The following is a 13,355-nucleotide window of genomic DNA, read 5'->3' on the forward strand; positions in this document are numbered from 1 at the left end:
CGGGCACCGAGACCGCTTCCAGGTCGGGCGGGCGGCGAGCGGGCGGCGGGCAGGGGGCGGCGGGCAGGGGGCGGCCGGCGCGGACAAAAGCCCCATGGCCGCCGGCGGCGCTCCGGGGCCGGGCGGGGAGGCTGAGGAGCTGGGCAGGTAGCGCCGGCCTTCCCTTCCCTTCCCTTCCCTTCCCTTCCCTTCCCTTCCCTTCCCTTCCCTTCCCTTCCCTTCCCTTCCCTTCCCTTCCCGGGAGGGGACGCTTGGTTTTTCGGACGGGCACCGAGAACAAAGCGCCGGGGGTCCCGGGGGCTTTCATCTCCTCAGCCCGGCTGCCGTCCCCTGTGAGGCCTCGCGGTTAAAGGGAGCTTGCCCGTAGTGGCAATTCCTTCACGGGAAGGGGATTTCGTTCATGTTCCCAGCAATGAGACGTGCGTGACAAGGAGACATCTTGGCAGAGGCCACCCGTGGCTTAGACGCCTTCGTGTTGCTCTCGCTTCGCGTCTCTCTCGCTGCTCTGCTCTGGATTTAGGCCGCTATGAACCAGGCTCTTAATCTCTCGGCTGCGCTTTCCTATGTAAACCTGGAAATCTGCCTTGTTGGGTTCAGTAACCGCATCGGTATTTTACATAAAATGCGACCGTGCCGGCTGCTGAGGGCTGCGCTGTGCCCAGCACATCCCCTGCCGCTTTGCCAGGCAGCCCCCCAGAAACCTGGGCACCAAAGTTCAAATTTATTCTCCCCGATTCAGGGCAGGTCCTTGGGTCGCAGTTAGTGGCCTGATGGCACACCTGCGGGCTGCCCCAGCCTAAATCTGACTGACAAGGTGGTTATTAAAGATTATTAAATATCCACTGCGCAACAGAGGATGACCCCTTCACATCGCAAGGGCGGCCTTTGAGTTATTTCCGTACACCTAAAAATTATTTGATGTTTTTATTGAATAGCTTTCATGAAAATATTTCCAGAAAATTTACTGTTTGTGCCGTCTGCTCAATGTATTTGTGTTGCCGTGTAATTCACAAGCAAAGCAGCTACGTAGGCACAAGGGAATGATAGTATGAAGCAGAATTTATTTGGGGGTGAGAGGGCTTTGTATGTGTCTTAACAAATATGTGGCACAAAAAGCTGTAAATAGCAAGATGTCTGTGTGCATAGATGGAGATCGAATCCGTGTGTGTGAGCATCAAATACAAGCAATATTTGTGTTAGGATCCAGTGTGGGATAACTGGACAGCATCTGCCACGCTCTTTGTTAAAGCTCTTTAATAATCTGCACTGTAACTGATGATTTGTGTAGTTGTAATTTTCCGTAGCCCGAAATGATTCATCCATCCATTCGTTGTCACATCAGATAAAGTAACCGATGTAGCATTAAGAAATCGAAAAGTTGGGAAACTTTTAGAAGGCCAAAGAGTTTCAACTCCATTCTGTTGAGAGTTGTTTGGTAGACAGTGGGGCTAAAATATCACTAAAATATCACTAAATTTCTAAATTGTTGATGACTTACGTCTTTTTTTTTTTTCTCCCTTTTAAAGATACTACGCGTACCTTCAGCAAGCTCAAGCTTTTTACACGTTTCCATTCCACCAAATGATGACAGCGCCGCCTAACATGGAAATCATGACTGAGCAGCCGACTGTAGAGGGCACGCCAGAGCCAGAGTTAGCTCAGGAACCTCCTAAAGGTAGTTTGACTGGGCCTACACTAAGTGAGCAAAACTGTTAGGAGTTGTTGGAAAAAACATGCGTCTGTATTGGTCTCAATAAACAGCTTCCTTAGAGCTGTTGGATTTCCTTTCCTTGGTGCTCTTTGAGAAAGTATTTGGTTAATTGTATTCTTCTAGTAACATTTGTTATCGTACAAGGAAAAAGCTGAGAAGAAAACCCTGGTCATAGCATTCACGTTGTTCAGTCTCACAAAATTATCTTGTTCCAGGAAAATCAGGCTTTTGCTTCAATGGGTAAATGTATCATTTTTAGCTGACTTTGTGGGTTTTGGTATTATGTTAGAGAAGGAAGTTTTCTTTTTTCCAGGCTCAGTTGAAATTTATTTATTTATAATTTCTGCCAGAGAAGTACAGTATGATATTGTTTGTTTGAAATATTTAGCTGGTGGTTTAGTGTGTTGCAACCGCAAATATTGAATTGCTAATAGACGCTAAGGTTTGTTTGTTTGTTTCAGTGAAGCTTATTTAAACAAATACAAAAAATTATGGAATCTGTCCCATGTATGACACAAGTTCTGTATTTTATGCACTTGTGTATTGCCTTTCTTTTCTCTCACTAAGGATTTGTAGAGTTAGATTTCACAGTAACCATGCCAAGGAAAGAAACTTTGTTACTCTTATGCCTGCTGTTTACCACTTAAAAAGGCAGTGGTTTCTGCCGTGCTTAAATTCCGATTCTGCAGCAAATATGAATGCAGAGTTTAGTCTTGCTTTTAACACCTAGGTGGTCAGAGCTCTATGTACCAAAGCAATACAGCAGCCTATTCATGCAATGATGTTGCTTACGTGCATCCTTTGAAAAGCTTCAATTTTTCTTTATAAGTTGTAATGCTTGGCCAGGTGAAATCCTAGGAAGAAAGCTCAATTTTTAAATAGATGGGACTGCTGAGTTCATTCACTGCATTACTCACTGCAGTTAGTGTGCATCCCCCATACTGTATGGTAAGGCTTCTTTTGCAGCTTTATTCTTGGAATAACGTGAGTTACCACGAACACAGGGACTGTACTTTCAAGTATTTTTAGATGACTTCAACCTCGCATTATTAAGCTATTCACTAATATTTTTGTAAGAATTGGAAGCTGAATAAAGCCTTGGAAGGCAGGGCTTGCAAACTTACCAAATAGCTGTTAAATCTGCAGGAGTGTGTATGAAAGGCAAAGATTTGACGTCCAACTACGTGCTGTGATAAAAAAGGAAAATGTTCAGGATTGCCCTCTGAAGGGCTGCCCTGGCATTGTGGCCAGGCAGTTCATCTTTCATGGCAGTGTCTGGTTGGTAGGTGTCTCACCAGCTTGAGAATTAGGAGAATTTATCCTGCCTCATTTGAAATACTTTAACTACTCTGAGCTGGATGACTCTCCTGCATTTGGTCATTACATGAAAACCTCCTAGTTCTTCAAGGGATAGGAAAGAAAAGCTGCTCGTATGCCTCACCAAGTCTGCACCTTTCTTGTCTTTCCTTCTTGTGACTCTCCTGGCTGGAGTACTGTTACTACAGCTTTCCTAAGCAGTTGCTCCAAGGGTGTGGTGGGAATTTCACGTGGCTTTTGTCCTGCTTCTTGCAAGAAAGCTGACTGCAAACAAAAACAGCCCCCCAAGAAGTTAGCAGGCTTAGGGCAGTGCCTCAGTATCAATCGTATTTGTTTTCTGAGGGAGAATGTCAGCTAGAAACTGAAAACATGATGAAGTCTCAATGTTAAATTAATAGATTACTTTGGCTCTTTGCTGATTGCTGCCATGTAAGTTTCCCTATTTTCAAGTGGTGTTCTGCAACTTGACGTTATTAATGAACAACGATAGAGAGTGATTTCTAGGTTTGTGTTGTGACTATTACCTGTGCTGTTTCAATCTCCAAGCTTAAGGGACCAGAAGACAAGGAAATTTCAGTTGAGTGGGTAGTGACTACTTTATATTTGAATTTTGTAAATAAAAATTGTTTGGTGTCAATCCTTCAAATTGAGACCTATAAGCTCTCATACATAGCCTTGCCATATGATGCACTGAGCTGTATCTGTTCTGTAAATGATAAATTGTGAATAGCTAATGCAGTGCTCAGTTCCTGTGTTTGTTTGTCTGACAAGTTTATACCTTACACTGTAGGTAATATTTGAGACCTGTTGCTCTTGGTGTGCAGTTTGGTTTCTTTGATATGTAATCCATAACAAACATTCATATTTGGAAGCTGAAGTGTGGATTGTAGGCTATAATTTAGTTTAGCATTGTTTGGAATGCTAAATAAGATTTTAATCTATAATGCTAATAAGATTTTATGCTCTGGCATATTCTCCAAAAGAAATGAAACTATTTCCAAAAGATTGTTGCATTCAGCATGTAAGCAACATAACCTAGCCAAGAAATTATTCTTTGCTTGTATCCTAATTCAGTGCAGTTGCCTGTAAATAGAGTGTGTGCCTGTGGTGCAGAGACACGAAAAGTGGCTCCGTGCTGGGCCTGGAAAACTAAAATTCATCTGGTAATTGTTTAAGTTCTTAAATTTTGAAGACAAATTTTTGTTTGATTTCTTTTTGTATTCATGCATTCCGTTCAGTCTGTCTGAATGTCCATGCTGCAGCATTTGAAATGTACAGAATATATATTTGCTGTGTTTCAGAAGTTAAAAAAGGAGGAAGGAAGAGAAAAGCCAAAGCAACTGAGCCAAAGCAACCCAAAAAGCCTGCTGCTAAAAAAGAAAAACCAACTAAGTCAAAAGGCAAACAGGAGAAGATCACAGATACTTTTAAAGTCAAAAGAAAAGTGGACCGCTTTAATGGAGTATCTGAAGCTGAACTTCTGACCAAGACTTTACCTGATATCCTGACCTTCGATCTGGACATCGTAATAGTAAGTAGCTCACAAAGACCTGGTAGAAATGCTCTGCGTCGTCACTTGCAGTGGTTGTGACTTACATTCCTCCTGCATGCTCATCTGTATTACTTATACAGCAAGATCTTGCAAGATAAAGTATCTGAACTGCTTCCTGTGTGTATAGCTGCTTTGCATTTTCTGTTAAAATTAATAGTAATATAATTCTGATTTCTAAGAAGTCTAAGGCTTACGTATACTAAATAGTCATGGAAGCCCATTACTTGACAGTTTACTGGAAGTGCTACACCAGTGGTTATATAAAACATGCCACGAGCTGCTCCTTTGACATTGTACCTCTAAATGAGACCCTGCTCTAAAATTGTCAATTTTTTGTACTAGTGATGGAAGATATCAATAACGTGGTTTTGTTTATTGACTTCGGAGAATTGAATAAGCTTCCTGGCTGTAACTTGATGACATTTTTGACTAGAAAGCCATGTTCTAATCGTTAAAACAGACTGGTATCTTGCTTTGTAGATTGGCATAAACCCTGGCTTGATGGCAGCTTACAAAGGACATCATTACCCTGGACCTGGAAACCATTTTTGTATGTTTTTCATTTTCCTTTCTTTTTAACTATTTCCTTATGTTTTTTCTTTTCCTGTCTTTTTATTGAACTTGTAGAGCCCTGTTAGAACTTATGGCACTTTAAACCAGTTTGGTTTTGTTTTTTTTGGGTGGGCAGCAAGATTTTGCTTTTAACACTCAGAGATTGACTTAAATGCTGTAACTTTCTGACAAACAGCATACATAAAAAGGAATAAAATAAAAGAGGAGTAATCAGTGACTTTCAATGCAGGTTTAGAATTGTCAGGTAAATGCAGTTTAACAGGTTATATTAGTAAATAAAAATAGGTTATATTAGTAAATAATTTCTTAGTGTGTTAGTGTGCAATATAAGGAATAAAAAATTCAATTTCTAGTGCTTGACTTAACAATGGTAAGTGAGTAGGCATCAGTTTCTAATACAGAATACGACTACATGCATTTTCCCCAGAAAGTATTTCAGCAAACCCTTTTCTTCTTGCATTTACTCATTTCTGCTGAACAAGCTTTCTAACTTAAAAAAAAAAAAAAAAAAAAAAAAAAAAAAAAAAAAAGCAACAACCACTGCCTTTTCCCAGCAGGCATATGTATCTAGCATACCCAATTCTCCAGACAGTTGTGGGTTTTTTTCGAATGTGTTTTTGCATTTAAGTAACATTTTCTGCAGCACGTTCTCATACCTGAACTCTGTTGAAATACTCTGGTTTGCTCGGTGGGAGTCATTCTACCTGTGGTGGTAGGGAGTTCCCCGTAGGCTAATTTGCAGCCCTGTGATACTCCAGCCAAAATGCTTCAGGTATCCAGCAGACCAGTAAATCAGGCTTGGTTATATTTTCTAGTGTTCTTTACCAAGAAGCAGGCCAGATATACGTGCTCTGACAAATCCAAGCATCTGTAAGTTTCTTGGATCATTAAGAACTACCTGTGCTTAATTTGTCCTTAAGAGATTGGCACTGTACATCACACACACTATACTTTTTTTTTTACATTAACTGTTGATATAAGATGTTAACACGTTCTGTTGGAGAGAGCCCAGCACAAGAAGCAATTACAAAGATGTAAACCAAAACTGTTTCTCCTTACATTTGCCAGGTCTTTCCCTTAAAATCCGTATTCACATTCATACCCTTTCTAAGTGATTTACAAAATGTGAAGCTCCATACTGAGCTTCTAGAGTGTAAGTCTGCTTTCCATACCAGTGATGGTGGTGAGGGAGTCTTGTTGCTCACAGGGCATTTTGTGTCCTCTTGGAATAGGTGAAGTGAATTTGGTCATTTTAAACTTATGTAGATAGGGCAATAGATGTTTTTGTTGGTGGTGTGGGTTGGTTTTGGTTTTGTTTTTTGTTTGTTTTTAAAGACAAATACATATCTTCCTACTTCTCAGGGAAGTGTCTCTTCATGTCTGGTCTAAGCAATGAACAGCTGAACCATATGGATGATCACACCTTACCACATAAATACGGGATTGGGTTTACAAACATGGTGGAAAGGACAACACCTGGAAGCAAAGACCTCTCCAGGTAGGATAACACAGGAGAATGTCACACTTGTTAATGAATTAATTGTTACAATTTTGAATGATTCTTTTTTTTTTTTTTTTACCTTCTCTTTTAGTAAAGAGTTTCGGGAAGGAGGGCGAATTCTGATGCAGAAATTACAAAAGTATAAACCCCGTATAGCAGCTTTCAATGGAAAATGTGAGAATCTTAATTTTGAATGAGTTTGTTTTATCAGTGGCTTTTTTTTTTGTCTACTCATCCCATCATCTTCTCATTTTTAGGTATTTATGAAATTTTTAGTAGAGAAGTTTTTGGAATAAGAGTTAAGAACTTGGAATTTGGATTGCAGCCACACAAGGTGCCAGATACAGAAACTGTAAGTACTGATACTGAAGAACAACAGCAGAGCACTCCATTTGGGTTGTTCCAAAAGCAATGAAATCTTAGGGCTTACCCCCACTTACAGTAATGTCAAAGTTTGACCAAAGTACAAGGAATGTGAAAGGCTTTTACTTGAACAGAGAAAGTGGGATTGGGCAATCTTCAGACACATCTTTCATACAGCTTCATCAGACTTGAAGATTTTATTTAGGGAATTGTATATTATGGCTAGTAGGGTAGCTCATTCTCTGAGGTGTATTTAAAATATGAATAAAACGTGCATGCCCTTGTAACCATCATCTACTTTCCTCTGATTATCTGTGTCCAATTCTCTGTATGCTGCCACTGAGTCTTGATACTGAACATGACCGTGGTGCGGGTAGTGCCACAGTAGAGGAGAAAGAATAGCAAATCCATCATTGTGCTGTTCCACACTACAGCACTGCTGCTCTGGGCATGCCCAAGCACTTTAATCAGACTCAGTCTTTATAAGCTGATTTGCAGCTTGAAATTAAGTTAGACACTTAAAGTACAACATCTTGATGAAGAGTGCATTAATCATAGACATCTAGCGCTGGAAAATACCTCATTCATCACAGACATCTGCTGCTGGAAGGTATCTCAAGAGACCAGCTATGTATCATCACAAATAGGTTTGTTTAACCTGCTCTTACAAACCTCCAGCAAAGTCAATTGCACTGCCTGCCCAGGCAGCTTATTCCGAAGCTTCATTGCCTGTTCAGTTCAAACTTTTGGGTTGTTTTTCTTTTTCTATCTATCCCAAATTACTGGTGCTTCAAGTCTAATGGCGGAGTGTTACTGTTGGAGTCTAAAGGGCTGTTGGCGATAAAATGCTTCCCTCTTAAGTAGTATTTGTAAAAGATAAATAATCCTGTTTACAAGTACTTGTTCAGAAATTCTGCGCTGTAATAAATGCACTGGATACAATTCCTTCTTTCTGAACTAACTTCAAGCCTTTAGAAAGGGCTGTTGGCAGAGACAGGGACACTTAAATTGGCTTCACCCATGCTGACTCCAGAATTTCAAACCCTGGCAAGCATGATGCAGACGTACTTGGCCAAGAAGCAAGGCTAATTAACCCGTGATGCCTTTCTGACTGGGGTGGGGATTTTGCATACTAGCACGTACTCCTCTGTGGACTTCCTGGCTCCAAACTCCACTTGCTCAGAGAGCTCTGTCGTGTGCTCCACTCTCAGGCATACACTTGTAGATTTTAAGTATTGTAACACACACTTGCACTACCTCTCCTGCAGCACATAATCAAGTGGTGAAAATTGTCCTAGTTTCAACAGCTGATAATCAACCTCTGTCTTTAGGGCAAGATGTTTTGCTGGCAGGGAAAAAAGAAGGGCTTCTTTTGTCCTGTCCCAGAACCACCTTCATCATTAGCTGACGTTTGTACAGAGGTTTAAAACAATAACATGAGCTTAACTGTTGAGTTGTTCTTGATGCAGGATATATTAGCTAATAATTCAGGGAGCAGTAATGCTATTTTTCTTGTTCCGTGTCTCAAGCTCTGCTACGTTATGCCATCATCCAGTGCAAGATGTGCTCAGTTTCCTCGTGCACAAGATAAGGTTCATTATTACATAAAGCTAAAAGACTTAAGGGATCAACTGAAAGGCATCACACCAAACACAGAGGTGCAGGAAGTGCAGTACACATTCGACTTGCAACTTGCACAAGGTATGGTGTTTATTTTCTTAGTGCTTTATAAAGGTGTAGCGTGACATACAACTAGCAGATGCACAAGCAAAAGGAAATTAAAAAAAATCTTGTGTGTGGGGGGAGATGTATCATCCACCCTAAATCATGTGGTATAGAGCTAGAGATTCTGCTCTTTTTACTGCAGCTTTAATCATCTAAGGAGAGCTGGAATTACCTTGTAAAATGCGTGGCTGTTTGTTCAAATGCTCTCTTATAAAAATGCTCTGTGATTTTTATTCTTAATTCTTGAACTCTTCTCCTTCTGCAGAGGATGCTAAAAAGATGGCTGTCAAAGAAGAAAAATATGATCCAGGTTATGAAGCAGCATACGGAGGAGCTTACTGTGATCGTGCACCATATGAAAGTGAACAGTGCAATTTCTCTTCAAACGGAACTGGTAAGGAGTGGTGCTTGAGGCATTCGGTCTGTAAACCATTATGTATAGCTTTTTATTAACATTCCATATACTAAATTTTCTACCCTTTCAGCACTTCCACAACTCATACAATAAAGTATAGCATCAGTTAGACTCTTATGTGCAGTCTTTCTGCGATGGAGGGGGGAGAAAAGCCATTTTCTCTATTTAAAATCATTTATCTGTAACTTCTAACTGTTGTCTGTCACATCCTGGGAGACAGAGATCACTAGTGACTTACACAGTCACTGTTTTCAATTGCATTGACTTCTGTATAAACGCACCATGTTCTCCAGACAAAAGTTTGTTTTTTTTTTTTTCATTCCTAAGGAAAGCAAAGACAGAGAATGGTGAAACAGATAAAATCACAGTACAATACAAAGCACAACGGAGATTGTTCCCTTACTGGTGGGGTAGATGAAGGAGGAATATTTGAATGGTGTCATCCAAATAATGTAATGTGTTAGGATAGCTGGTATAGTGACCATACACTTTGCCTTGAATAACATGAAGACAGACTACTATTTTTACATTATGGGTGGGAAATCACCAAAACCCAGACCATACAGCAGTTTGGTATTCTTCAGCTTTTAGTGTGGAAGCAGTTTAAGAGTGGGAGAAAAACAAACTTCCACTATCTGTAGGTTTTCTCTGCTTGAAGTTCATACAACTTCTTGAGTAAAGTGTGATTTTTAGTCCTGACTCTTTTGGAAACATAGTGAGTAAATAAAAAACAAGCAAATAAGAACAGAGTGATGAATGTAGTGATATTGCTGTAATTAAGAAGTTGGGAATTTTACTTCCCAAAATACCACCAACTGTAATTAGAAAAACATGAAAAACAATGGCAGAGGCCTTTCTGAACTTAAAGGGGGCTAAAGAAAAAAAATGGACAAAGTAGTGGTTTTAAACTAAAAGACTGGAAATTTAGGTTAGATGTTAGGAGGAAATTCTTTGCTCAGAGGGTGGTGAGGCACTGGCACAGGCTGCCCAGAGAAGCTGTGGATGCCCCATCCCTGGAGGTGTTCAGGGCCAGGCTGGATGGGGCTTTGAGCAGTCTGGGCTGGTGGGAGGTGTCCCTGCTCATGGCAGGGGGGTGGAACTGGGTGGTCCATAATGTCCCTCCCAACCCAAACCCTTCTATGATACTATGAAGCAGTAACTGTCACCTTCATCTGAAGTCATGAATTTTAGTCCTAATCTCATTTATGTTATAAATTGAACTTACATTGTCTACCATATTTTGTTTAAGAGAATGTCCCTTATAAATAAAGTTCTTCTTCTCTAGGAAACACTGCAAAATAAGTATTCTTTTAAACATTTAGACTCTTAATTTACCTATACACCACCCTTAAATTCACTCTTCAAAGAAGATATGAAGAAAATATAACTGGGGAGAATGATCTGGATCTACAGAAGTAGACACTTAAAGGAAATAAGTTGGAGTCTGAATAGGTAGCTGATAAGTAGAATGAAAGATGGAAACTGAAAATATCTTTAGGGGTAGGGATGTTTGGGGGGATGTTTATTTTTAACTCCTTGATTTTAGTTGATGGTATCAACTGCACTTTTTAACTCTATATTTTATTGTGTTTGTTTTCTAGCAGCAGGCAATCCACAGTATTGTGAGGGGTCATCATCCTTTGGTGAAGTTCCTAATGGACAGTGGATGACACAGTCCTTTGCAGACCAGATTCCAGAGTTCAACGCTGGCATGACACAAGAACCAGAGGGAAGCAGTGCGTAAGGGCTGTTTCTTCTCAGCTATGCATACATGCTGCAGTTTTAATGCAGTGGTGAAGATTGGTACCTCGGTTCTCCAACTGAAGCATTTTAATAGTATTTTATCTCCCTTAGTTATTTTATTATAGTCCAAAGTAAGTGTGTGGTAGGCTCAAATCAACGAACTAGGTAACTTTAAGGAACTGTCCACAAACTTTTTAAAAAAAAAGTTAGCCTTTTTTGTATATGAGTTTTATATTTAATGTATGTCATTTCTTGCAGTTTTTGACAAATTGCTTTCTCATTGTGTCAATTTCTTTGGGGCGTTAATTTTATTCCATGAATTGTAATGTAGTAGTAAGAACAGCAGCATAATTTTTATTGATGCCTCAATGTTTTGGGTATCTCATGGTCCTTTTATATATCTAGAGGGGAAAATGGGAAGTGTACCCTTACCTTACATGAAGTGGTGTTTTTAATTACGCACAGTTAAACAAATTGTGCTTTTTAAACCTTCTTACTTCCCAAAAATTGCGGAATGTCTGCAGCTGTGAGTACTGAGTATTTTCTAGGGCAGGAATAGAGAGGTCTGTCTGTCTAGTGATTGGACCATATTCAGGGCGAATGGAGCAGAGACATCGCAAGTCAAAATGCTGGGGAGGAAAATTTGTGTCACGCAGGACAGGACCTTAAATATTCTAGCTGAGCTGTCTTAGGGTAAGTTGTTCCTATCATTCCTTCTATTTTCCCCTTAAATTCTAATGTAAGGAACTGGAATTCCTTAAAAAACAGTGGTTCTTGAATCTGTGGCATTTAAAGTCTGAGTCACTTGTATGATTAGTCTTGACTCCTGACCTCTAGCAGGAGAATAGGTTACCTTGCAGGGAAGTGAAAGACCATATTCCCTGTAAAAATATCTACAGTCATGTTATTTCTATCAGGTACAATTAGCACAGGGTGAAAGAAGATTATGGTTTAGTTGTTTTTAACATTAATTTATCTTCAATCTGTAAGACCTTAGAGGGTGTTCTTATTACTCTTACAAGTGAAAGATACTAAGGTGAAGACAAGGGCAGCTGTTCCATGAACAAGAAGTCAGCTGTTGGAACTAGAGCTCTCTTCTTTGGAACTTGCTGAAATAATACACACTTTTGGCTGATACTAGTGGCCTGAGAAAGAAATGAGAATCCGTGCTTGTGCCTAACTATCATCTTCTTTCCCTCTTTTATTATGTGAGGAAGAGATGAAGTAAAAGCAATAAGCTGATCAAAACATTCAAGTTTTGATGATCTTATGAGAGAAGGTGCTTCACATACTTGAAAAACAGATACAAACAGTATCTCCACAGTCCATGCTGGTCAGAAATTCCTGTACCAGTCTTATCCTTTCCTCACAGCCACTGACAGTTGCCATGCATTGAGTGTAAGTAGTTGGCATAGATTGTAATCCTGCTGTAACATCTCTCACGGAGATCACACACTGTCACCCTGCTGTGAGGCAGGCATGATGTTTACAGTTTTCTTCCCAAATTATGTGGCTTAATTCTGAGCGTCTGAAATCAAGAAGCGTGCATTATGATTATGTTGATTAGCTCCAGCATAAAGCTGTTCGATATATTGTCAAAAAGGTATAGGGTTTGTCTTGTCTGTTATTTAATGTGTACTGTATCATGTATTGCTGTTTACATGGACATTTTCCTGCAGGTGCTCTAAGTATCTCATATCAGGGACTTGTTACAATTCAATTTTATTTTTCAGCAACATCAGAAGCATGTAACTAGCACTGCTGATTAGGTGGTACAGTAGTACGTAACTACTGTACTGCTCTCCTGTTTGATTTGAAGGGAAAGGTCTCTTCTTGACCAGAGGCACCTACTAGATTATCTGGGTGTAAAATACAGTTAAGTATATAATGACCGTTTCACTAAATATTGCAATTTCTATGTATTTCCTCAGAACTGGTGCTCTTTTCATTACAGTAATACAGAGGTTCATAACCTGTCTTAAATCTATCTCTGTTTCACAATAAAATCAGGAATTGTATCGCAGTGTCTTTGAATATGCTTTTGCATCTTGCTAGCAGTGCTCTGAATACACTGTGGTGCAGTCAGACCGTACTACATACACAAGTACAGCACTCTGCAGAGAAACACTGCAGAACAGTCACCATGCAACTGAACTCAACATATTAAAAGGCTGCACAAGTTTTATTTTGGGGCTGTTTAATTGGGGCTAGTAGACTAAAGCCACCTTATATGTAATATTGCAAGTATTTCCTGTGTCAGTTTTCTGCCAGCAGCTACTGGAGTCTTATTTATAAAGATCTTGCATTAAAGCACATTGTCTGATTTCACCTCTGTAAATATTTAATGAAAGTATTTCATTGTCAAGTAAACTTGTTTCCTCACCTCATTTGAAAGTCAGGATAATCTGAACTATAACTAACTCTCCCACCTCCCTCTCCACCCATAAGCCCTCAA

The 13,355-nt window shown here is 39.8% G+C and overlaps 1 protein-coding gene across 3 annotated transcripts; it reads left to right on the forward strand.

Annotated features, from left to right (window-relative positions):
* Position 1: 1 nt before the first annotated feature.
* On the forward strand, positions 2-13,283 carry TDG (thymine DNA glycosylase). 3 transcript variants are annotated; one of them, XM_082770027.1, is made up of 10 exons: positions 2-22; positions 1,527-1,675; positions 4,330-4,559; positions 5,061-5,130; positions 6,516-6,651; positions 6,746-6,828; positions 6,912-7,006; positions 8,547-8,718; positions 9,008-9,136; positions 10,759-13,242. In XM_082770027.1, the coding sequence occupies exons 2-10, from the start codon at positions 1,582-1,584 to the stop codon at positions 10,899-10,901; spliced, it is 1,152 nt and encodes a 383-aa protein (XP_082626153.1). In that variant the 5' UTR covers positions 2-22; positions 1,527-1,581; the 3' UTR covers positions 10,902-13,242. The 3 variants fall into 3 exon arrangements, with proteins under 3 accessions (XP_082626153.1, XP_082626152.1, XP_082626151.1); XM_082770026.1 differs by lacking the exon at positions 2-22 and adding an exon at positions 46-147 and having other exon boundaries at positions 10,762-13,283; XM_082770025.1 differs by lacking the exon at positions 2-22 and adding an exon at positions 46-147 and having other exon boundaries at positions 10,759-13,251.
* Positions 13,284-13,355: the final 72 nt, after the last annotated feature.

This window comes from Aythya marila (assembly GCF_965140915.1).
Source record: "Aythya marila genome assembly, chromosome: 1".
NCBI classification, from domain to species: domain Eukaryota; kingdom Metazoa; phylum Chordata; class Aves; order Anseriformes; family Anatidae; genus Aythya; species Aythya marila.

Coding starts and splice junctions, on each gene's coding strand:
- TDG (XM_082770025.1), top strand. CDS start 95: ATGGCCGCCGGCGGCGCTCCGGGGCCGGGCGGGGAGGCTGAGGAGCTG. Junction 4,560..5,060: donor TCGATCTGGACATCGTAATA/GTAAGTAGCTCA, acceptor CTTGCTTTGTAG/ATTGGCATAAACCCTGGCTT. Junction 8,719..9,007: donor CGACTTGCAACTTGCACAAG/GTATGGTGTTTA, acceptor CTCCTTCTGCAG/AGGATGCTAAAAAGATGGCT.